This window comes from Telopea speciosissima, chromosome 2 (assembly GCF_018873765.1).
Source record: "Telopea speciosissima isolate NSW1024214 ecotype Mountain lineage chromosome 2, Tspe_v1, whole genome shotgun sequence".
Lineage (NCBI taxonomy): Eukaryota > Viridiplantae > Streptophyta > Magnoliopsida > Proteales > Proteaceae > Telopea > Telopea speciosissima.
In genome coordinates, this window is record NC_057917.1 from 50816608 (window position 1) to 50843175 (window position 26568).

Consider the following 26568-nt stretch of genomic DNA (forward strand, 5'->3'; position numbering starts at 1 on the left):
CTGAATCTACGATTATAACTTATAAGTAAGTAATTACTTGTCATGCATTGCTCCTACATGTCCAGGAAAAAACCATCGAAGCAGTTTCGGAAGCTTCCCTTGTGGATTTCGTTTTATTTTCTGTTCACATGAGCACTCGTATCATTCTGGTTCCCTCCCTTTTTTCTCGTTTCGTTGTATCTTCCTATTTCTTTCCTATGGTAACTGTATAGTTTTGTTTTGACTTCTACTTTGTAGGGCTACTTGGAGGTTGCGTGAGCATTCTCGTCGTTTTTTTTTTTTGTTCCTTCCCTTAACCTGCGGTTTTAGATCTGGGGAATGAAGTGAGAAATGAAATGTATTTCATGGTTCGATATACGTTGAAATTTGGGCAGTGATTTAGGTTAGCTTTGAATTTTATGCTCATTTGTTGGATACTAGTGGTATTCGATCTGGGTATGGCGTCATATTGAGGGGAAGTGTAATGATTTTGTTCAGATTGATCGTTTGATACGGCTCTGGGCTTTAGTTTGGAACTTTAGAGAATAAGAGTTTGAATGACAAGGTTCTGGAGATTCTTGAAGATCTTTGACAAGGTGAATGTGACTTCTGCTTTCTGACTGGGTGGAGTGTGAAGATCTGAGGTCTAACAAGTGAAGATGCCTGCTTTCTCTCGTATCAGGAGTTTCAGATGTTGTGAATTGGGAAGTTGTGGGGGTTTAATATGCATTTTACTGTAGAGGATTATCCAGCTGCGGAAAGCTTTTTCGTTCAAGAGCTACATCCTTTGACAGTGTTATATTGCTGGGGCTCGGAAGGGGCTTCGGATCTGTAAATGGTGAATGATTGAACTCTCTGCTTCTCAGACACTCCGCTGCATTTTCTTTATACTTTTCAAGGTGGAGTGACTGAGTGATGTCTTGTTAAGATGATTGATCAGTTCATCAATTTTGTGATTCGGCCTCCAAGGTATGTATCCCTTGCTACCTTCATTTTTCCTTTCTTTTGTGGCTCTAAAAATATATGTCTGTTTTATTTCAAATTAACCTGTTGGAAACTTAAAAATAGTATTTAAAAGACAAAACTTTCCAAATAAAATAAAATATGTTCATCTAATTATTTGGACAACACTATAACATTATTTAAAATTGATACACTGTCAAGTATACCGATTTGGATATGCCCGAGACATGCTTTCTTATGGTTGAAGCCTGTTTCATCAAGAAGGGTGGGATTTTGTTTAGTGACATGGTATGACTATTAGTTATTGGACAAGTAAACATATAGTTTAAACGAAACAATTTCCTTTGATTATGTATGCTCCGACTTACATGTTTTACATGAATGAAATCCATACATGTTTACTTGGTCGAGTTAGGTACATATAACATTTTGTCAAGGTGGAGAAAGTTTGGTGGATTGTACACTACATGCAGATTCATTTTCTTTCCTACGTATTCTCATTAGTGAGAAATTTGTTTTGGGTTGACCGGATTTTCCGTTGGTTTTTTAGTTTCCTTGATTTAACAAGAACAATGTGATTTGTAGTTTTCTCTTCCTTCAATTCACACATGGCCATTCAGTGTGCAAGTAACAATCTGATTTGCTTTAACTTTGCCTTCTGAAAATCATTTTCATCCAGCGTTTAAAGCAATCCTTATATGTACCTACCCAGGTGAATCTTGTCAGAGAAATACATGTTTCTATGCTCATAAAGTATATTAAGCACAATGTGGCCATTTGTTCTCCTTATAATTCCTAAAGGACACTTTCCTCACATTAATTTTGTTACTATTAGTTTATCAAAGTTTATCAACTGGACAACATCATCCTAACAAGGGTTTAAAAAAAAAAAAGAGTGATTCCGAACAATTGATTGATTATTGTACTGGCAGTCAATGATTTCTAAGTGGTTATGGTCCGTTGATTGCTAGGTGCCTAGGAGTTGACAATTTTGATCTTTCTCTTTTCAGCATCATCTAAATCTAGGTTATGTTTCAGTTGAACTTTGATGACAACATTTAAAATGCGGATGGTTCCAGCATCTGTTGCTTATATCTTTAAATCTGTTGTGAGGATTTGAACGAGCTCATTGTCAAATTCAACGTTATCAAGAACAAAGGGGGAATATCAAAATTTGTTCTTATCCCCAAGGTTTAAAGTATTAGAAGGGTGATTTTAATAGGCGTATCGTATCGTATCGGAGAGAGGCAAGATATGCTAGATACTTATGGAAATGGTCAAGAAACTTATGGAATGCTTAGGAGATAGGAAAAATACAGTTTTGAATCATAAAACACTATTAATAAGTAATATGTAAAATATAATGTATAAAAGGGAGAACAAAGTACGATGAGACAAGTGCATTCAATTGGTTACATATAAAGGATGAAGTTTTTTACATGTACTGATACCAAATTTTTTTAGGCATCATATCGGTACCTTAAAGATACGGTATGTATCGATGGATACGGAAGGATATTAAAGCCTTGCTTATCCCTAGATGTTCGCTTAACTTGGATCCTGAAATTACAGATTTAAATGGTAATTGATTTATGAAATATTGAATATTATGAGGCCTGCTGTATTTAGTATTTATTTTTATAGGGAGGGGAACTACACATTAGCGCTATATACTGGAATCATACATTCTAGCACTGTATTGATCATTAGATGAGGCCATAAGCATCCCAGCTGTTCAATCCATCCGTCCTTGCATCTCCCTTTCTCTACCGTTGTTGCATCCTTCGTAATCTAGCTATTGCAACCACTTCTGCTGCAGCTCCCGTTCTCTCTCTCTCTCTCTCTCTCTCTCCCGCTGCTGCAAACGATCGAAGCCCTGCATCTCCCCCTCCCTCTCTCCCTCGCTAGGGGTTTTTTCCAGGTGATCAACCATGGCTGTCGTCCGATGTGCACCGGAGAGTTGAGACAGCGGCGAAGGTGTTCTTATCGACTGGGAAAAACAAAAGAGGGGGAAGAAAAAGGAAAGTAGTTGAAGTTGTAGAGATGATACTTGAAGATGGTTTTAATGATGCTGAACCATCGAAAGTTACAAATGAATCAAGAACACAACAAACCTTCATTTGAGGGGCTTATCCTAGTCACCATGGATGTACAAATCAAGATCCAATTCCGTTGAAGAGAACGCACCAGTACCTCCAAGCAAGTCTCTAGTAATCAAACAATTTGATCTCTAACCACTACACTCTGTTCTTTACTCTTCTTCTTTGTACCCATTAAGTATTTGCACTAGAGAGGTTGTAAAACATAACACGATGTAGAGATGAATGGAAATTGCAAACACAATCACACAATGTGCACAAGAATTTACGTGGTTTGGCAAGGTTGCCTACGTCCACGGTGAGATGAGATTTGTTTCACTATCAATGGAGAATGGGGTTACAGTCGCTCGTTCCTCACACCTCTCTCAGATTTTTCAATACAGAGAAAGAACTCTCGCTATAGATTTATAGCGAAAACCCTATATAGGAAATTTACCGAAACCTCAACAGAGCTCACATCGGCTGCCATAATCATGAGTAGTTTTCTTTTCCTTCATTAACGTCAAGAACGAAAACCAGAGGAAGATAAATAAAAAAAAAAGGATGGAAAAGACGAAAGATTTGAAAATCTGAAATCTAAAGTAGGGTTGTTTATAAGAGGAATTAGTAAATGAGAATCTGTTAGAGAGATTCGATTTTTGGATTTGCAAAGAAACTGTGAGAACCCTGCTATGAATTGATTCCTGCTATAATAACCCGATGTAGTGTGGTGAGGATTCAGATTTTCAGTAGAACAATTTCTTTGCAGGCTTAGCAGGAGATGCAGTGAGGAGCGGGGGGATGCGGAGAAACGGAGTGGGAGAGAGAGAAAGGGAGAGGCAGTAAATAAGGATTGAATCTAAGAAAGAAGGTCAAGATGGCGGAGGACAAAGGACGTGGAGGGGGTATGCAGAGGTGGGGGGAGATAGGGAGGCTGTAGGAGGGGTTGGGATTGGGAGGGGCAAAGGGCAGTTGGGGGTGGGGGGAGACCTCTGAATAGAGATTGGAAGAGTGGGAGACACCGGGGGAGAGGGAGAGAGAATGGGAGATGCAGGGCACCGATTGTTTGTAGCGGCTTGGCTGGGGCCGGGGCGAGGAGAGAGGAAAGGGAGAGGGAAGGGGAAGGGGTTGGAGAGGGAGTGTAGGACCAGGGAGAGGGGAAAAGGAATCGTTGCAGCGGCGGTGGTAGGTGGGTGATGCAACGATAATAGGAATGAATAGTTGAGATGCTTGCTGTCCCATCCGATGGTCAATAAGGTGCTAACGTATGAAATTCCAAAACACCCCGCTGGTGTGTACATTTTCCCTTGTTTTACTTATAATGGTCATTAGTTTCAAGTTTTACCCCTTATCTTTGGAGACTTAAAGCAAAGTCAAAACTTATGCTTAACAATGGTTGTTAGAGCCAAAAGTAGTCTGCACAATCATGGCTTCATCATTGGCAATTTCATTTAATGGCATTATCAATATTAAGTCTCAGCAGATAAGCTAGATCTGTGATGACATGTCTCCACTCCTCCATCCTACATGCATCCACGCCGGGGACGGATGAAGCCCAGTGAAGCAGCAGGGAGCACTGAGCAATGGGGGGGGGGATGAAGTAATGAAATTCCATAGGTTGGAGTGTTGGACCACACCACAGGCGAAAGTCCTCTCCTTTCAGTTGAGTGGCAGAGCAGTGTCCCCATTCTCGTGGCATCCCATCTATTTCTTTTCCTTGTTTTAACTTGGTTTTTCTGCTCAAGGATCTCAGTATTAAGTGGTTAAGCACTTTCTGATTTTAAGTATTTTGCCTTTATACCATTGTTCAAGATTTTGATTTTGATAAACTGTGTCAGGTTTCGGTCATATTTTAACCGAAATTCGTACCATTTTGGCTGCACAATTCGTTTGAGTATTTCGGTAGTCAAATGGACATATTTTAGTCTGAAACTTCAGGAAACCTAATTAAGCATTTCTAAAGACATTGGAACCTTTAGATAGTAAAAAAACACACCCAAAGTGGTAGTTTGGTTTTGGACCCTAGGTTGCTAGTGTACGCCATGCCCTGTTATATACTTCTCTAATGTAGCCTATTCTATACATAATTTAGTACTTGAACACACAAACTTCAATTAAACAATTAAAATATGCATTAGGAATAAATACAAGCCATTTAATAGTGCACTCGTGAGTCGTAAGTAGTCAAGTACAACTGTTGACACCCCTACAAAACCGTTCCTCCAACTGTATTTTGGGGAAAAAGGGTATACCTCCGAATTGGAATCTTGCACAAATCTTGCTCAAATTCGGCAAATTGTCGATGTAGATGCATTGTAGTGCCCCTGTCACCTTGTTCGACCAAGAAATGCAAGTGATTTGGTAAAAAGAAACCAAATCTGAGTTTTTTTGGCTTTTCTCCCTCTTGGAGTCTTGCACAAATCTTGCTCAAATTCGGCAAATTGTTGATGTAGATGCATTGTAGTGTCCCTGTCACCTTGTTCCACCAAGAAATGCAAGTGATTTGGCCAGCAATACCAAATCTGAGTTTTTTTGGCTCTTCTCCCTCTTGGAGTCGAAACCCATGACACTTACAAATTTCGACCTATTTGGGTCAAAACAGTGCTTTTTATAAGTAATGTTATGTATCGTCATGAAATGATACTGAAATATGAAATATCACCAAAACTCCGAAATTTCGATCGAAATCTTGTAAGCCTAGTGAGTCGCATTGCATTTTCTTTGACCTTCGTCGAAACCAAATTTTTTTGCGAGATTTCAGTGGTTTCGAACTTTCAACTGAAATCTCGAACCATGCTTTATACTCATCAGATGCAACACTGTTCTTAGAAAGCTGATTAAGATTTCTATTACATTGCTAGTAAATTAATTATTGAATTTGGAACTTTTTTTTTGACATGTTTAGGCCTACGGGGGCTTACATTTATATTCGGGAAGTCATTAACTGATGGATTTATCAATTTATCACCTCCATCTTTGTGAAGTTTCTGATAAGCAAGTATATATGCATTGGGAAAAGTTGAAAACTACCTGTCATTGAAGTCCTTGACAAACTTTTTATTATGTGTCCATATCTGGCCCTGATCAGACAATGGGAAGGCACTTTATTGGCCTGCAAACTCTGTAGATTGACAAAATTTGTTTGAACATATGCAAAATTTTTTAGTTCCCTCTGGGCAGTTTTTGGGGAAAAATATGTAAATTTGCTTCCCATTTGACATCAGAAAAGGGATGGAGTACCCATCTTGGTCTTATAATTGAATCTTATCTGTGAAAAAGGAAAGAAGAAAAATTGTAAGTTTATTGAAGAGCAAGAGAAAATAATAGCATACAATCCTCATTATCCCCAAACTCAATTTGCCCTCACACATTTCCATGCACCCAAGCAAATCATTGATGGATTTGCAAGAGACCAAACCTCCCTCTATTGGATACAGACTTTCACTCTGAAAACCAATGGAACTGCGCCCTTGAGTCCCTGTCCTCTCAGATTTCCCCCTCATGACAATAGGAGTGTGGGGGTGCTCTTGGTGATTGGAATGGCAGAGGCAGGTGATGGAGCAGAAGGCTTATTTTAAATTGGCTCCAGTTAGCCATCTTCCTTATCGTTTGTATTTTTCAGTCTTCGTAATCCAGTGCTAGTATTGAACCAGTGAGTCCAGTTGGGGATCAGCTTGCGACAAGATTGCAGATATAGGGACAGAATCCGAACTGAGAGAAAACTGAATAATTTTATTTAAACAACTCAGATATACATGAAATTCTGGTCGAATGGTCTATTTGTCAAGGATAACAGGTTTGTAAAATCTTATGTTGCACTAATGGTCAGATTTGGAGATATGGGGCAGTCTCAAAAATAGCAGATCATCAAAACAGCAACCAGATTTACCAAGTAATAGAAAACTGCAAGTAGAATAAAAAAATAGAAAGTCCAAGCCAATTAGAAACAAAGTTAAGATTTAGAATTAGGGTGGACATAAATTAGCAAGTAAACTTCAGCTATTAGTTTTGTAAAATCGAAACTAAAGAAGAAGTACTGCTGTAATATTACACAAAGATGGGTAATGAAGTGCCAATAGAAGTTGAGATCGATAGACAGAGGTGGGGGCTATAATGGCACTAGAAAGTGATCTGGAAACTGAAGAGAGAACTAACAGTGGTTAGTAAGTTAGTTAACAGATAGTAAGGAGAAGAATAAAATAGAATCTGAACTTGTATAAGCAGAAAAGGGTAAACAACAGAAAACTGACCTTGGGAAGAGAAGGATATGGACTAGGCCTCTAACCTAGGACTTGACTAGCATCTCACCATTTCTACCTGCATCCCACCAAGGGCTTCACTGCATCTCACAACGAAGGAGCTCTGAATCTCACATAACTGACAAGCAAAAGCTATGTTTGAAATTCAAAAGCGTAGGGGAGTTGTGTGTCCTTTCTCTTTCTCTCTCTTTGGGTTTTTAGTAAAACTAAGAAATAACTAGGGGTGTAATGGGTTGGGTTGGGCCGGGCCTGCCTAAACCCTGACCCTGACCCTAGAGCCCTTAACTTAAACCCTGACCCTGACCCAACCCTGGCAGGGCCAAGAAACCCTCAACCCTGACCTGACCCTGCCAGGGTTTTCCCTAACACGGCCCGGCCCGGCCCGACTCTAGGGTCGGCTTGGCCCTGATTGGCCCTGTTTTGACCCTGATTGATATATATCAAAGAATATATCTAAAAAAAACCAGAGAAATTCTTTAAAGAAGAAGAATAAGAGGGGAAGGAGAGAAAGGGAGAGAGGGACTTGTAAATTTAAATAAAATAATTCACATACATCTATAAAAATCCATAAATAAAAATATTAGGGATAGGATTCTTTAAAATAGAATTCTAGAATTGACTACTGATAGCAGATCTTAATGGGTTCAAACAGTAATCAAAAGTGCATCAAAAACACCAACAGTTTTCAGCAAATAATATGAAGATAGTAATTTGAAACAGAAAATCAAATCTGATTTTAAAATAGAGTAGAACTGGAAATCAGACTTGGAATCACAGATGCAATCAATTGAGAAATTGAAATTGCAACAAGTAGGGTATTCACAAGAAGAGAATAGAAAACAAAACACTGACCAGATTTGATGGTGAACAAAATGAAGAAGAATGGAAGAGAAGTAAAAGGATATAGACCAAGCATCTCTCCTGGAACTAGATTGGAATCCCACGGATCCTCAGCATCTCACAACAATATTCTGAATCACACGGAATTAGAAGAAGGCAAAGCCAATCTTATTCAATAATCAAAACTGTGTAGGTTATGAGCTTCATGAACATTACCAGGACTCTATATTTATATGTATGCATTCAGTTGGTGAGCCACTTCAGAAAATATCTTGATCACTTGATCTAGAGCTAAATTTTGAAGTTTCAAAGACTACAGAACCAGAATGATTTTCCTTATAGGTAACCAGAATAATTTTCACTATCCCTTTCATACAATATATTTAGCTATCTAAAAACTGTTAAGAATCAGCATAAACTATAACACAGGTGGTAGGCAACAAATGATGCCAAAGGGTTGGAAAAGGCATGAAAATTCTCGATCTCAAGCAGATCATTCACCTCTTACAGATACGTTTTGGATATTTTGGAAAATTTTGCCATTGATTCCTCAAACAAATAGCTATTCATCTGTTAATACACTCCACCCATTTGACTTTAAAAAAAATAAAAAAAAATAAAAAAAAAAAAAAAACCATTGTCGATTCCCAGCGAAAACGCCCACCACCCCTTTTTTTGCAGTACCAGCCAGAGATGGAAAGGAGGCGAAATCGATCTCCAGGAACTGCAAACGCAGCTGACTTGAATCAGATCGGCAGGACCTAACCTCTCCAGAATTAAATCGAAAAGATCTTTGTGAAGCAATGACCAGTCACACTTCCTTTTCTCATGAAGATTTACTCTTTCTACTTCCATGGTTAAATGGGGAAGAACACGGAACTGAAACAGGCGCAAAAAAAAGTAACAAATTGAAGTCTGAAACTGTTAAATTTATAGGCAGATAACTGTCCTCTGAAACTTCGATTAACCCTTTCTAGGGTTCGACCCAGTGAAAAGAAAAAAAAAAAAAAGGAGAAAGAGCAAAGAGAAGAGAGCGAGAGACAGAACCAAGAGAGAGATACAGAACAAGAAGAACAATCGGACATACCTAATGGGTCGAAACTCGCCTTGCAGTTCTTCTCGTCAGCCTTCTCCTCCAAAGTCCAAAAGAGAACGATAGATGAGGCTAATCCAGACATCGCAGAGGGAAAGAGATGGGTTTTGGAGACTCCTCGTCAGCCTTCTCCTCCAAAGTCCAAACGAGAATGATAGATGAGGCTAATCCAGACATCGCAGAGGGAAAGAGATGGGGTTTGGAGACGGCGCATGAAAGGAAAGAGAAGGGAAAGAGTGAAATGTGAATCGCCAGGCTAATCCAGACATCGCAGAGGGAAAAGAGATGGGGTTTGGGGACGGCGGATGAAGGGAAAGAGTGAAATGTGAATCGCTTTTAGGTTTCAAGGGTTTTGAGTTTTTTTTATTATTTTTTGTTAGGATAAAGAAGAATATAATATATATAAATATCTATATATCTATATATTGTATATATAAAAGTATATATATATACTTATAAACAATTCAGGGTCGGTTCGGGCCGGGCCGGACTCAACCCGAGGCCTAAACCTGAGCCCGACCCGACCCTGCCAGGTTCAAGCTATTTCTAAACCCTAACCTGTCCTTCGGGTTGAAAAATCAGGGTCGGGTCTGGGCCGGGCTCAGGGCGGGTTCGGGCCGAGCGGGCTGTATTGACACCCCTAGAAATAACAGAGTTAGGAAACTCTCCATGCACATGCGAAGGAAAGTTCCATTACAACTTAACTCTTGAAAATTGAAAGTATCATGAAACTCTAAAGAAAATAAAAACAAACACCTAGGATTGTAGAATTGGTCCATTACAATAGAAAACAAAAAATTGACCTCGAACCAGGGAAGAACCAGTGAGAGGATCGAATGCAGCCTTGATCAACACGATAAGGAAGAACAAATTGAATATAACCGAAACTTTATTGCTTTTTTTTTTGTTTATATATGAAAGAAGAAACATAAAAGGATAAGAAGAAGAAGAAGAAGAAGAAGAAGAAGAAGAAGAAGAGGATATAGAAGTGGGGATAGGATCAGCTCTCTCAGGTCATCATCCTCTCACCCAGGGCCTCTCACCATTGTCGCGCCTTATAGTTTCAACCATAAGTCTATTCTCTTCAATCTCCGTCCTCTTCTGTTCAGCCACATACATGTTTTTTATAATAAGCCCAATTACAAAGCAACCCAGTCCCAATCTAATTAAGAAACTAAGCAGTCCTAAAAAAGAAAACTACTGATTCATAAAACTCATAAAATAGAAACTTCCTATAAAATCTCGCTGCCATACATCAAAATAGAAACTTCTATTTTAGAGAACAAAATAGAAACAATAACAAACTGAAATTAGAAACTTAAGCCTACTTTCTGAATATGAAAATAGAAACTAAACTTTGACAGCATTAGGATAGAAGCTTTCTCCACTTGATGGGCCCACAAGATCTTCTCAAAAGCATTCCCAAATAAGGCAAATATTGACTGTGACATTGTTCACGTGAACAGTACTCTGAATAGTGTTTTGGTCTTGTTTTTTTCATATTTTGATCTACATCAATATAACCCATTGGGGACTTGAAATTAAGTCTTGCTTGAACCAATCTTGAACCACAAGTTCTATTGGACTCAAAAAATTGAACCAAACCCAAAACACCAGGCTCTTCTTCTTCTTCTTGCTGGAATTCTGCATCACTTCATCTCTTTCGCTCCGGAGATCCGTGAAAGGTAGAGATCAAGCATTGGAGATTTCATTAAGGAGAAGAGGTTTTATGTTCATTTTCCAACAGATTTAGTAAGGGCAATGCTGATGGAGCCCTTACAACAGAATTTTCCCAAAGAAGGAGATGGTTCTTTCCAATGGAAGAGCGAGCCATCCATGAAATTCAAAAGAACAAGAAAGCCAGCAGGAAACCATGCCATCAAACTGGACCAAGAATAGATTAATGTGTTTAATTTTGAGTGTCCAATGGGTTGTATGAGCCGTGGGCTTAGTATTTTTGGGTTTATTATTCTAGTGTGCCAATTCTATAAGCCCAAATACTAGGGATTTAAGTCTTATACGGGATTAATTAGTTAGTTTCTAATTTGTAGTAGTATAGAAGCTTATATTTTGTTTTCTCTAGAGCTCTCTTGCTTGTGCATGAAGAGTTGATATTTTCTTGTAATGTTGAAAAGTTATAAATAAAGGAGTAGGAGGATCTTAATACCGCAGCAATTTTGACAAAACTATAGCTCTTTGCTTTGATTTTTTGTGAGATGCAGTTTATTCTCATGAAATGCAATGACAACCTTGGTGGGATGCCAAATTGGACTGGGTGAGATGCTAGTCAAGTTCTAAGTGAGAGACATAGTCCATATCATTCTTCTTCCACTCTTTTTAAGGTCAGTTTCTGATTTCTATATTCTTGTGCATACAAGTTCAGATTCTGTTTTCCTCATTCTTGCGCATATCAGTTTACCATTCTGTTTTGATGTTCTAAGGCTGTGTTTGGTATGCATTCTAAATCAACAAAAATGTTGTTTGGTATACATTCCAATGCCTAGAACGAGGGCAAGAACAAGGCTAGTTCTGGAACGCATCAGAATGCCCATTCCGACGTTCTCGTTCTTGCTCAATCCTCATCGATTCAAATTATGGAGACTAGCGAAACTGTTGACAACTGAAAACGAACGAAGGTAAGGCAGCATTTCATCGCAAGAGAGGCTGAACGGATTTGTTAACAAACCATCAGAAAATCAAGCTCCAAACCACTAATAATATAACTTTCATCGGCTTAGAAATTCCCTCTCGACATAATGCTGGATTTTGATCATCTTCTAACAAGTCGAAAGGAACTGACACCGAAGAAAGACAAGAATGCGCAGGCATAGAGCTCTGAAGCTCGACGTCTGAGCTTTCTGTCTACTGACGGATCTTATATTCTGTGCATCTCTATTCGAAACCTCCGTGAAAGTGAAAACTCCAGCTCATGTTCTCTCTGTTCACTTTTTCATCCGTTTTACGGAGTTGTTATGATAGAGTTTTACTGTTCATTTTCAGAATATGGACTGTCTATTTCTTCTGTTCGTCTTATTGATTATCTTGGTTGGATTTGGTTTCAGTCCTTTTGTGTTGTTTGTTTCATCTGATTTTCTATTTTTGTTGAGTAGTTTTCACTATATACATCTGGAAAGTGAGGATTATAGTGCCTCTTTGTTATATTGGTAGAAAGATTGGATCTTATTAGTACTAATTGCTAATAACTGTTAATAACTTTGGGGGAATGGGTGTGGGATTCGTTGATTGGAGCTTTGTTCAATTTAATGTTTATTTGAGTATTATTGAAATTCATAGAAAGCCCCAGTGAGAAACAACTCTATATGAGCTCTTCCTTGGCCCATACAAATGATGATCTGCTGAAACCGTTGGCGAAGTGATTCAATTTCGGATGGAAAGACAAAAAGGGATTAGTCTATCAAGTGTCTGATGAAGTGCTTGAGAATTCTAAAATCAATTGTAAATGTTGTTGGTGGCTGGCTACCTGCTTTCATCGTTATATGTACTTATTCAACAGATTTTGCCCACCAAGTGTTTGCTGCAATGCACAAGAATTCCAAACTTAAGAATGCATTTTTGCTAAACAGATGTCCAAACAATGGTCACATTCTCAATTAAGAATGCATTCTGCATTCTAAGAATGGGAATGCATACCATACACAGACTAAGTATTATTCTGTCCAATAACTACTGTTGGTTTCTTCTCAGCTTCAGATCATAGCTTAGTGCTGGAATAGTCACCAAATCAATCCATTGATTCCCTATTTGTTGGCAGTAACTTCCCTCTTTGACGGCCTGTGGGAGCAACATACTTGCCTTAACTTCTATTTTCTAGTAGTTACTATTTTCCAGTCTCACTAATTTGTACTTATTAGACTAAAACTGTCCTATGTTCTTATTTGATCCTTACTAGCTATTTCTGTTGACTACCAAATTCGAGTTTCTATTTTCTACAGGTTTCAAAATCTATTTTGGAAAGTTTCTATTTTCTAGTCGGTGCTACAACTCTGGATCCAACCATTGGATTGGAGCCATAATTTGAGGGTTTATTCTCCTATTCCTTAATGTCCTTCGACCTGGATTGCAGTCCTGTGAGGTTGCTCACTTTTGAGTTATTTCAAAATTTACCTATTCTGATCCTAAGGATTTGTCCTGTGATCCTTACCTGTGGTTTGCATCTGAACCTAATTTTAGGTTAACAAGATTGCATAAAGGGAGTTTCAACTTAAAAAAAAGTTACAAATAGTGCCTTTAGCATTATTTAGTTCACAAGCTAGGCCAGTGGCAAAATCTGTCTGGTGCTATCATCTGTTTCTCACAAACATTGTGACAACCAGCACCCTAAAAACATAATTCTTATATAACAGGAGGCATATCATTTCTTTCCCTCATATTGTAATTTGTAAATGAATGTAATTACTTACTGTGTTTTTTCCAAGTCTGAATATGAATATTATCAGCAAATGTCTTCTGACAGCTCTTCTCTTATTTTTCACTTTTGATGCCTTACTGTGTTTTTTCCAAGTCTGAATATGAATATTATCAGCAAATGTCTTCTGAAAGCTCTTCTCTTATTTTTCACTTTTGATGTTATATGTTGGATTTACAGGGCTGAGTATAATCCAAACCAGTATTTGTGGGAAAATGACTTCACTCTTGCAGGCAGAAAATACAAGAGACTGGACTTGGAGGCAAGTATGGAGATCACTTACTAAAATTCTGTCGTTTGTACAATTGTACTTGTTAGTGATTTAACATTCAATTCCTTCAGACATCCTTCACTAGACTTTGTATTTTTGTCTTTGCTTATCATTTTATCAACATGCATCTTCCTTTTTGTGGCTTATGACCGTGTTATTTGATATTTTTAACAGCTCAGGAATGGAAGGGGACATGCCTTGCAGTGCAGTCATTATGTGCCTTCTCCTTTTCCCGATGACGCTACTCTTCCATGTGTTATTTACTGTCATGGCAACAGGTTTATTTTGGTTCTCGTGGATGAATTTCTTTAGGGAATTTTCTGAAGAGTAATTTCTTTAGATATTCAAATTTACCTTGCTTAGCTACATATAACTATATAAGTTCCTGTATATGTGCTTGAATATCTCTAAGTGGCGATCTTACTGAACCAATCTTCCAGTTTATTCTGTGCTCTATCCCCTTTCCCCCCCTCTATGGATTCTCCCCCTTCAGTTTGCCGTTTTCAGTAGACTATGAAGTGACTGACACTCGCTTATTCTTTTTCATTGACCAATCAGTGGATGTCGAGCAGATGCAAATGAGGCTGCTGTGGTCCTGCTTCCCTCAAATATTACTGTCTTCACTCTCGATTTTTCGGGTTCAGGTTTATCTGATGGCGATTATGTCAGCCTTGGTTGGCATGAGGTTTGTTGATAATTTTCTTTCTTTTGGATTTCCTTCTTCCATAGCTTTTGAGAATTCTAAAAATGTATTTGCTATGGCTGTCCATATATCTATCAGAAAGATGACCTTAAAATTGTGGTGTCCTACCTTCGAAGCAACAAACAAATTTCATGCATTGGCCTTTGGGGACGTTCAATGGGTGCAGTCACAAGGTATTTAAACTCGTGGAAATGGCACATTTATTAGTTTCTTGGTCATGTTTAATTATCATCGATTTCTTGCTACCAAAGCTCTTGCAGCTGTAAGCAGTTTGTTTTTCACTCAGGCATATGCAATATCAACTGTTAACAATGCTTAAATGGTCCAACGGTTTAGGATGTGTAGGACAATTTAGGAGTTGGTTAATACTCCATGAAATGGAATATTTTTACAGGCAAAGTGCCTATTCTATCATTAGAAAGCCTAACTTCACCCATCTCCATTCTCTTCAGAATCAGGTCTAAAAAGACAATGAGCATTCTCCTTTCACTTTAAACTCAATCATTTAGTTTTTACTCGGGATTCATGTGAATGACTATTGCCTTTTCCCCATTGAAAAAGCTTAATGAGATGGAAAAATACGTGCTCACCTATGAGAGGATGACCCAAGGAAATATGCTATTTTCATCCTTTTTTGCATGGAATGATAACACATTGCAATTGTATTTTGGAAAATGTGTAACCTGTGTGACCAGTTTGTCCACCTAGCATCCCACCTTTACCCAATGTTGTTCCAGGGCACCAGGTGCTTCAATGAGCTGACTAGAAGGAGAGAGATTGAGTGCTAGCGTGGCAGCTCTTGTTGATAGGCTTCACTGTGCTATGGAGGGATGTCAGATCGATATTATCACATTCCAATTCTTTCCTTATTACCTCCCAAGGAAAATCCTGCTGCACCGGTCCACCCCGCCCCGTGCGAGAAGGAGCTCCTGAGAAAGAGCTCTGAGTGACAGGTCCGCCAGTCGTATGGCCTATCCAACCCCTGTTCCAAAGATCTGACCCCTAGCTGCTCGACCGGGGCAATTGAGTCAGCCACCAGCGCCTGGCTGCTTCTTGACCCCTATCCAATTTTTGCGCCAATTCCCCCTTCGTACTACCAAAAAATGAGATTCTTGCCAATAGATCCTGGTGATGGTAGGGCGTTCTGACGAGAAGATTTGCCGCGCACCCACGTGGATCGTTTTTACCAAACTCTGCTACGGTGCCTCAACTCATAAGGGGTACGTCCTGGATTCTCTGCCTCTCTATTGGAAAAGTCGTCTTCTTTCACCTCACAAGAACGTGAGAAACAGTATATATGCATTACGAAGAGAGATAATAAAGGACAGCATAGAGGTTAAGATTTCTAGGTTTGAACTACAAGGAAGAAGTGATAGGCAGAGTGTTAAGACTGATTAGGGCTTAAAAAATATAAGCAAGAAGGAAAAAAGTAAGAAAGAGGTTACTTTTTGGGGTTGTTTATGGTACCTGTGTACAGTAACTTTTGAGTAAAGTACTAGAAGAAGAAATAAGAGAAGGAAAAGAAGCTGATCAGATTTGCAAGCTAAATTAATCGAACTGCTAGGTTCTTCTTGCAGATCTGTAAAGAGAGAACAAGAAAGAAGGATTAAATGGAAAGAAACAAATATATTTCGTTAGGAAGAGTAGGGAGAGGGGGAGGAGTTTGAGGATAGGATATAGATAGAAGGAGAATAAGTATAGATAAGAAGAGCCTAGACTCTAGAGAGAAGGTGCTTCTCATGAAAACAGAATCTTCATCTCATTCTCTCTCTAAAGAGAAGCATTAAAGCATTACGTATGCATTCAGTGTTAGTTACTTATTCTATAAATAACTGGTTACTTATTCTATAAATAACTAGTTACTTGTGTTTGAAGTAACAAGGGTAACCGGATACTTATACATAAGGTAACTAGAGACTTATCTACTAAGTAGCTAGAAACTTCATTTGAACCCAAAATTACAAAATTACCCTCACATGGCACTGATAATTATTATCATACCCCTACTCAACCATTACTGACATATAAGCTAGCCAAAATACCCTTAACACGTACAAGTAGATGAACCTAAGGATTCCTAAGCAAAAATGTTATTGAAAAATACGGATACCCAATTCAGATTACCCCAAATGTCTATGAAATGCTTTTTTCAATTGTATGAATTTTGTTGCAACAAGCTCCAACAATTCCACTTCAGATGCTCCCTTATAATGCTTACATGTGCATGATGATTTTGGTTAACAGAGAAGTGCTTAAGAATTTTTTTTCCTTTTCAACTTTCAGACGCTGAAGGCAGGATGCTTGGCATTTGAAGTGTAAAAAACATAACACACGTGCTTCCATAGATTTTTAGTTAGTAAAGAAATATGCAAAATATATGAGATTCATATATAACCAGAAAAATGAAAACGCTATACATAACTAAATAGGGCGTACCCAGTGCACGAGGCTCCCGCCACTGCGGGGACTGGGGAGGGTCATAATGTACGCAGCCTTACCCCTGCTTTTGCAGAGAGGCTGTTTCCAGGAAAACGATATACATAACTATGATGAAATAAATAGTTTTAAAAAGTGAAATACATGAATGGAATTATGAATGTAGTAATTAAAAAATAACACAATAGTTCAAATACATGCCAGGTGAAGTCAACAAATTCAGAAAAAAGGTAACTTTTATTGTCATGATAAGAGCATTATTTTGGTCTGAACTCTGAAGCACGTTGGTTTGAATATAAAGCAAGGGGTAAATAAAAGGAACAGAAGATCATAGGAAGGAACATCCGTCTTCCTAATCTTTGACCCAAAAAAAACAAAAGAAGAAATTTTCCACCCTTTCTTGTGTTGAAACTTTCCCCTTGTAGAGCAATTTAAATTATTTTTTACTTTGCATGTACACCGAAACTGTCTGTAAACTGCTTAAATGTTCATCTTGATCTCTTTGGTGGGAAGGTACCCATTATCCTTCTGTATGGTTATGATACACAAAAATCTGGTCAATATTTTTATTTGGAGTTTTCAATATCCTTATTAACTTGCTGCTCTCACAAATGTAAAGCAGCCTTCTTTATGGAGCAGAAGACCCTTCTATTGCAGGGATGGTGTTGGATAGTGCCTTCTCAAACTTATTTGATCTGATGATGGAACTAGTAGATGTTTACAAAATCCGGCTTCCTAAATTCACAGTATCTCTCTCTCTCTCTCTCTCTCTCTCTCCAGCCTTGTTCAAGTTTTGTTCTTTTCATATTTTGTTTGGGCATTGTGCATACCCTCAAGTTGTATACGGCTCCTATTCTACAGAGAATTGCATATCTATTTTTTCCTCTTTGGGATTCATTGAAATTTATTTAGTTTTCTCTCTCAAACTCTTTTTTTCCCTCTTAAGAAGTCATGCTTCTCTTCTGTTCTTGAGCAAGATGGGCTGATGCTCAGATGACATGTTTAGTGTGCTCTTAGTTAACATGATATATCAGTGTTTGCTTTCTTTTGGGGGGAGCATGGTCCCAGTTTTCTGATGAAGTGATGATTACTTGACCTCTGTGGCTCCTTTATCCTGGATTTCCTCGTATCTGGTTTTCAGAAAACATACTCCATTTGTCTACAATGACTGTCCCTTTGAAAATTTCCAAAGTATAAGGATGAGTAGATAAACCATTTAAAACTCTCTTATCAGTCAAGATTGCCCTCCCATTACTTATTTAAACTCTTTTCAATTTGGGCAGTAAAAAGACGTGGTAATCAATGCAAGTAGATAAATTTGTAAACAAAACAAAAACTCTTTACTTAATTTGAGACATAGACAAAGAATTTGGGACAGCCAAAAATGGAGAGGGGGACTGTCTTTGCAGGATAGAGGGAGTATTTGATGATATTAGGAATGTGAAACTTGGACAGAAGTGGAATGAGGGTGCGAACTCCAGGCGCATTCTGTTGCAATCTCCCAGCCTGGTCATTGACCTTGGAACTGTTTCCAATCATCTTTTTCTTGTTTTTCTCCCATTTGGTAACTGTATAAACTTTAGTGGAAAATAAAAGGCAAAACATTCATAAAATTGATAGAATAGGGTTAGAGATTGAGGTAACCTCCCACCAGCTTTTCTTCAGAACGGAGCAAAGTATAGTGTTCCTGTGAATACTTCTTCTTTATTTATTCTCTCTCTGTCTCTTCTTCTCCTTATGTTATTTGTGATTGCCACCATCAATGTGGGTAATGCGCTAATGCATGAAGCATTTTTCTAATTAATAAATCAAATTTATTTTTACTGTGGTTTGAGCTAGGGTATTCCTGAAGGAAAACAGAAGCAATAAGGGCTTGGGGGTTATCTCACTGTTCCTCCCAAGTGAGAAGCCTTCACAGGGAAGTAGGTTGTTTCCTTCTGGCTTTGTTTCTGTTTATGCGTTACCTCCTTACATCCTGAATTTACCCGTAGACCTACTTATAAAACTGCTTTGTGAATAACTAATAAGGCCTTGCCTTTGGGATATTATAAATTTTCCTTACCCCATGTGGTAACTCTAATCACCTGTTTGTTATGGAAAGATGAGTACTTTAAAGACATTGGCTTAATGATAAACAATTCTTAGGGATGTTATATATTTGATTCAAGTCCCTTTTTGAAACTAAAGTAATTGTGACGGAATACTTTTTTGCACTTGATAAAAATGAACTTCTCTACATCTTCTCTATGCAATATGTGAAAGGTTGTCTGAAGACACCCTTATTATCTTGTTTTAACTCATACAATGTAACTTCTGCTTATTGGAGGATTTGTTAGTCGGTATTTGGGAGTAAGTCTCTAGATTTTTCAAACCCTTGAGCATGTCAGCGATACTTATATTTGTCCTATCAGGTTAAAATGGCTGTCCAGTACATGCGACGTGTCATTCAGAAGAAAGCCAAGTTTGATATTATGAACCTTAATTGTATACAGGTTGGTGGATGGTTGACATTGTTGAGATTGTTTTGTTATCTTTTCAGATCAACCACTTGGTATGGTACTTGAGTCATAGTTATCAAGGCATCGGCTAGGCGTCCAGGCTCCTTGGTCACCTTGGGCACCTTGTTGGTGTTGCCTTGATTTTGGACCCTCTCCACTATCATGGTCGCTTTGCCGCCTTGATAATTATGACTTGAGTGGTTTCCAATATATTATTCTATTTTCAATTTGAAAGATAGTTCCAAATGGAGATACATCTACATTTGATTCTACCATGCAATATTACCCACAAAGGCCCCTATGTTTAGATTGCAGATCTGTGGCACTTCACTGACCTTCATTTCCAATTTGACCATTTGAAGTTTCACACAATGAAGTCCCAATGGAAGCAGGTAGAAGCCTAGAGGGCTCTACAAGTGCCTTCTGCCGATCACGGCCCTTGCCTCAAACAAGATGCAATATAATTGATTATTTGATCTAAATTTATTGTTGTTTGGTGATGCCTGCAGGTTGCCCCCAAAACTTACATAGCTGCTTTATTTGGACATGCAATGGGGGATATTTTCATTCAACCACACCACTCAGATCTAATCTTCAAATCTTACGCGGTATTAGCGATCCCGAATGGGGCATTCTTTACTCTTTTTTTTGTTCTGTATACTGTTGTGCGATAAGAAGCTTGCAATTTAAGTATGGGTTGCACCATTCTAGTTTATCTTCTATATGAAGAATGCGAGACTATAATTTGATTTTTTGCAGGGAGATAAAAATATTATTAAATTTGATGGTGACCACAACTCTCCACGACCACAATTTTATTATGATTCGGTGTCCATTTTCTTCTACAATGTTCTTCACCCACCTCAAGTTTCTTCTGCAATTTCAAGTAACTTTGATAAGTATTACAATTTGGGGGACTTGAAGGTTGATGCTGGTATGGATGAGGTGATTTCCTTCAACATCATTGTTGGATCTTGAAAAACTCTACTATCATTTGCTCCTCAGAAATTTTAGCATGGTAGAAAGCAGGCCATAACATATATCCTCTATCCTTCTCAAGTTGCTCATTCATTGTGTACACCTAATGACTTACTTTCCAAATTGGGGTGCTGGGATTAGAGTGACACATGGAAAATGGTATGGTAAAAGACTGTATAGTAGCAGTGGGGGATCACTTTGATGTAGTGAGCCATATTATAATTCCTCATTCCAATGATCAGTTTAACTTTTACCAAAATGAGATGGGACCATAGATGATTCTGTACCTATTTTATTTTTGTCTATCCTGAGTTGTGTGGCTTCCTTATATATGCTTCTTTTGTGTTCCTCAAATTTTTTTTTTGTGCGACTTATTACCCACACCTTGACCTATTATTTAAGAGGGGAAAAATAACTTCTGCCAAAAGTGATGCATTATGTTGTCTTGTGCAAGGTTTGAGATTTCTGTTTTGACCTTGGTCGAAACCGAAATTCAACCGTACCTGTACCTGTTTTAGCTGGCCATTTCGGTGGTCAAATGGCCAGATTTTGGTACTAAATTTCCAAGAAACCCTAATTAAATATTTCTAAACATATTGGAACCATTAGATTGTAAAAACACACCCCAAAATGATAGTTTGGTTTCTTACGCTAGGTTGATAGTATATGTTGCACCATGCTGTATACTTTCTCAAATATAATCTATTCTACGGATAATTTAGTAATATTATAACACACTAATTCTATAAAACAACTAAAATATGCTCATTAGGAATGAAGAAAAAACAGTAAAATTGCACAATGTGAAAGTGTTACGTAAGTAAAAGTGTACAAATGTTACAAGAAGCCAATTGCAAGTGTACAACCAAGCTTAAAACATCCCTACAAAACTGTTCCTCCAACTCTATGTCAGTATTCACATAGAGTTCCGGGAAGGCTCGAAACCTTTGGGGAAAACGGGCATACCTCTAAGTTTGAATCTTACACAAATCTTGCTTAAATGCAGCAAATCGTTGCCCTAGATGCAATGTAGTAGTCCCCAGTACTTTGTTCCACCAAGAAATATAGGTGATTTGGCCAAAAATACCAAATCTGGATTTTTTTTGGAGTTTTCCCCCTCTAAGCGGACAAGAACTGATAGGTAATTTGACAAAAGTACCCCTTACTTATGTTTATTATATGTTTTTAGCTAATGAAAATCCCATCATTTACAATTGAAACTAAAATTTCAATTTGTTTTGCCACTGTCTTCACAAGTGACACCAATTTGAATGGAGGGCAATATTGCTGAGACCTCTTGAAGCTCCCATGGTTTTCTTTTATTTGTACCCAAAGGGCATTTTTATCGTCAAAAATGTTTACAAGGTCAAGTCAATTGGTCCATGCTTTTCTGGGGCTAATATGTACTGGTTTTAACTTCAGTTAACTGAGAGCCACCAAACTACAGGGACATAACTGCAATGTGTCCCAAAACCATGAAGAAGGCAAGAAAGTTTTAGAAAGCTGATGGGAGGTGTCTGAAGCTGTCAAAAACCTGAGGAGGTCTAGATGTTGTTTATACTTTAATATGATTTCCCAACCAAGTTCGCGTGGGTGAGTTTTGGGTTCCCTGCTGATGGCAATTGCTAAAGGTGGGGTCCTCCCCCCTCTGTAACTCTCATTGTTCTGTATTAGTCTGGCAATGCCCAGACATATTTCCTGTATTTTTTTTTTCTCCGATTTTTTCTTAATATATTCTGTCTGACCCTTTAGCAAAAAAAAAAAAAAAAAAAGAGTTCTGAAACCCAGGCTGTCCATTGACTTCTCAGGGCTGAGGGGGCACTGGTTCAACAGGCAGGGTTGACTCAAAGGAATTAGTTTCTGAAAGCTTGAAAACTTGTATTTATACTGTAAATGTAAACAGACAAGGTTAAGGTGGTGGCCCAGCAGTCATGTGTTTAGTTGATATTGTATAATTGTCTGATTCTTCTGATAACACATTTAATATTTTAATTGTGTGTACAAGATAAAACATAATGTAAAACCCCAAGGGATTAGCTAAGTCAGCAAAGACCAGCACCTCACAATTAAGAGGTCATGAGCCCAACTCTCCTTGGGGCATTAAAAAAAGCATAATGTAAGGAGATTACATGTCCTATTTGGTTACTGGTCCATCCATCTGCATGATGATTCAACTGGTTGTGTCAATCTCTTGTTGGTTACGTCAACAAACTTCAGAAAAAAAAATGGTGGTTCAACTGGTTGGAGCAGCCAATCCATGGTTGCTCTCAAGACACTTTTCCTACCCAATTTTTACTAAGGTCCTATTTATCATTTTCAGCGCCTCTTATGTGAAATAATAACGGGTCTTCCTAATGCTGGTACTGATGCTGCAAGCTCATCATCTGCTCCACCTTGCTTTTCGACTACAAAATCCATAGGCGAATTTCTATCTGAACTCCCACCAGTTCCAGATGTCTTGGTAAGTTTGTTTTGCTTTCATTTATTTTTCAGTGCTGCTTGTGTTATCAATAACTTATTTTTTCTCTTTTGATCCTCCCCTTTTATCTTCATCAGGATTCCCTTCTGGACGAAGATAATAATGCTAATGATTTGGACAAGGCAAAAGATGATGAGCAGCTACATTTGCAGGTGATTATTTGGCCAGTTTTAGAGATCTAAACTCTCAAATGATCTCCCTTTTTTAAGATTGATGTCCAACTACTGATAGACTGATAGATATGCATGCTGAAATTCTTTTGTGGTTTTTCAGTGCTGGTTCCTCATTTTCTTTGTCCCCCTCACCCCCACCCTAACCCCCCCACCCCCCAAAAAAAAAAAAAAAAAAAAAAAAAAAAAATCAAATGAATTACAACGCCATTGAAGTTGAGCTTTAATATGTATTTTAGTTCCAAATCCTGTGTAAAGAGAGGTCCAACTGCCCCATAGAATTGCATGGGTTTAAAGTTCAATAGTTAGCCAAAACGACTCCCCCCCCCCCCTCCACACCCACACACAACCAGAAAAAAACCCAACAAAGCCGAATCTGATACACTTTTTCTGGACATTCTCGTCCAACATAGTACAGTGATTAGTGATTTCATGTAGACTCTTATCAATTCATGTAAGTGTAGGCATACATTCATGTAAGTGTAGGCATACATTACAGTTTTTGTATTGCAGTGTTGCCTGTAGTCTCTACTTACTCCAAGTCTTTTGTGGCTCTTCTACTCGTTGAGAAAAGCTGGCTTTGTCTCAGGATGATTTTGATTCCTAATTACGGTAGTCCTCGTTTTGGATTACTCCTGGCATGGGTCATGGCCCCAAGTTATCCTCTTGATTATATAACTGTATGGGGAAAAAGGAAACTTTACCCATCAAATAAAGTTAGATTTTTGTTATAAAGGCTAACCAATGATTTGTAGTTTGGCTGCTTGCCTAAAATTGTATCTGTGCTAAAATTTCTCCCTTGCTGATTTCTCAGGATAAGACAGATGGGCAGAATGAGGAATGCTGCTCGTATTCGAGCTCCAATCGTGAGAGTTGGGGAAGATGCTCTTCTCTAGGAGGCAGTGAAGAAGGTTCTCCTGCAGATTGTACAAGTACTAACAACAAACATCAGGTTTCATTCCTTTCCCATTCCGTTAATCTTTTGAATTGTTTGAGTCTGATTCATTATGTCAAAAAGTATCATGGATCAGGATGGGAAATGGAATGAAGTTATTGTCCCCTAGCTTTGACTTTTGTATTCAAGGTTGGATACGGGTAAACCATTCGATATGTCGTATCCTTGGTTCAGGATAGTAGCAGAATGAAGCAAGGGTAGCTCCGACCTGCGTTATGTGGTTGCGCCTGGCTGTATTGAGGGGAACCATTTGATATGTCCCACCTAGGAAATCTGGGTTCATATTTGGCTAATACATCTATACATGAAATTTCCTCCAACCATCATATTTCTTTATGTCCTTTTATTTGCAGATGACCTTGAAGGCACTTGCGACACCTTTGAGAAGAATACAACACAAGTCATCAGATTCTGTGAAGGAGAAGAAGAAAGCTCCGGTTGGTCCAAAGAAGCCAAAGCGTGAGAAGTTGGAGAAGTTAGAGTCCTTAAGCCAGCGTATACGCCTTTGCATTCTGAAGCGGGTGAACCATCGAAGACATCGTTCTTCATGACCAACTCTTACCATATAATGTGTTTTAACTGTAATTCTTTCTCATTTTTCATCTGTTGATGTTTCATATCTTCTGGTCTCCTTGTACCCCCCCCCCCCCCTCTTTATGTTTTATTGTTCTTGTAGGAAACAAGAGTGGTCTATATTTTATGAGGAATTTGAGGGGGACGTACCCTTACCGTTGTTGTATGTAAGCGTTTGGCTGACACTTGCGGACTTTGATTCTTAATTTTTCCATTTCAGCTTATCATGAGTAGCACAGTAGCACTAATATTGTTGAATTCCTAGGCCGCGAGTTTCATCAAACGTTTCAAATACCTCTCCACCACGGCTCCCCAAAAAATAAAAGTATAAGAAAAGATGTAATTTTTCAGGCCACCGGAAAGGATGAAATAACCATCCATCGAGTTGCACTTGAATGGGTGTCAATGAAGGGTATTACACACCAATATGTATCATGGGTTTGAATCTCATTTCCTCCGGTATGGAAGTCATGGTTTGAGGTATCGGTATTGGGTGATCCATGTTGGTATTGACATAAGTTGATCATGCTATACTGGTGGAACGAAAAAGATCCTCTCCAATTCCTCTTTAATCATCCATTTAACGGCGGAAAGGACTTGGACACATATCCTTTGGTGTTGGTAGGTGGTGTTGTTGGTAGATGTTTGGATAGGGAATCGGACACCCAAGCAATTGGAGAGGATCTGAATCTCATTCGTGGAATACTATGAACAAGTGTATAATTTAAAATTGTTTGATACGGATTGATCCGTGTCAATCTATATCAATTTCTGAGATGGTCAATACCTGATCCAATGCCGTGCACTACATGAGAGAAGGAATCTCTTGGTGGAAGTCCCCTAGGACAAAATAGCACTACTTTTTTTCGAGGGTTGATGATGACCTCAGATTCACGTGTGAACCCTTCATCTTGGTGAAAGAAAGTGCTTCAATTTTGCAGATAAACATGTTCATCATGTTAAAACAAAAAACTTATCTATCATGTCTCTCATAAATTGCAAAAACAAAAAAAAACTCTTTTCGGTTTGAATCCGGATCAACTCTACATGTGGAGAGAGAAGCACTACCGGCTACCTTTTCTCCTCTTAATTAATCATTGTTAATTTTGAGATTTTTTAATATAAAATATGAGACCACAAAACACAGGTACCGATCATCTTTTATCGATATGTCTCTCAAACTAACTCTCCTTTGTTGATATTATTTTCATCTTTTGTCGAGCCATTCGGGATGATCTTTTGACCATTAAGGCTATTCTTGATCTATTCTCTGATCTTTCTGGATAAGAGATTAATCTTTCTAAAAGTGAAATTCATTTTAGTAAAAACGTCCCTATAACGGATAGAGGCTTCCTTAGTTCTCTCATTGGTATTAAGAAAATATCAAAAGACTCGATTTATCTGGGGACTAATCTATTTCACTGCAGGTCCAAAGTTAAGGAACTTGATGGAGTGGTGTCAAGAATGCAAAGGAAACTCTCTTCATGGAAATTCAAGTTTTTATTTTATGTAGGGCGTAATGTTTTAATTCAATCGGTGTTAGCCTCTACCCCTGCATATTTGATGAACTATTTTCTGTTCCCTCTTAAAGTTTATATTGATTCAATCTGTCTAAATTTCTGATTGGGTAATGTTGGGGGGAAATAAGAATAACTTCTCTTATTTCCTGGGATAGAATGTGCACCCCTAAATCAAAAGGGGGACTGTGATTTCGTAAGGCTGAGTACCATAATAGAGCTTTACTGATCAAGTTAGGATGGAGACTACTCAAGGAGACTTCATCTCTTTGGTCTTGTGTCCTAAAAGCCAAATATTTTCCCAAGCTTTCCTTCTTTGATCCTAACGCTCGTGCAAGAAAAGGTTCTTG

General features: G+C 38.3%; 1 protein-coding gene and 1 long non-coding RNA gene across 4 annotated transcripts; one reads left to right on the forward strand and one right to left on the reverse strand.

Moving 5' to 3' along the window:
* The first annotated feature begins 367 nt into the window (after positions 1-367).
* On the forward strand, positions 368-24867 carry LOC122651784. 3 transcript variants are annotated; one of them, XM_043845318.1, is made up of 14 exons: positions 368-575; positions 846-948; positions 13819-13900; positions 14084-14187; positions 14468-14594; positions 14691-14785; positions 17671-17794; positions 19460-19540; positions 20056-20154; positions 20306-20491; positions 22845-22985; positions 23081-23155; positions 23988-24125; positions 24482-24867. In XM_043845318.1, the coding sequence occupies exons 2-14, from the start codon at positions 908-910 to the stop codon at positions 24677-24679; spliced, it is 1491 nt and encodes a 496-aa protein (XP_043701253.1). In that variant the 5' UTR covers positions 368-575; positions 846-907; the 3' UTR covers positions 24680-24867. The 3 variants fall into 3 exon arrangements, with proteins under 3 accessions (XP_043701253.1, XP_043701254.1, XP_043701252.1); XM_043845319.1 differs by having other exon boundaries at positions 368-948; positions 13819-13904; XM_043845317.1 differs by having other exon boundaries at positions 368-948.
* Positions 8934-20299, reverse strand: LOC122651785. The gene is made up of 3 exons (XR_006331512.1): positions 20208-20299; positions 12417-12425; positions 8934-8944 (listed from the first exon to the last, which is right to left on the reverse strand). It is a non-coding gene; the product is annotated as an uncharacterized LOC122651785 (long non-coding RNA).
* Positions 24868-26568: the final 1701 nt, after the last annotated feature.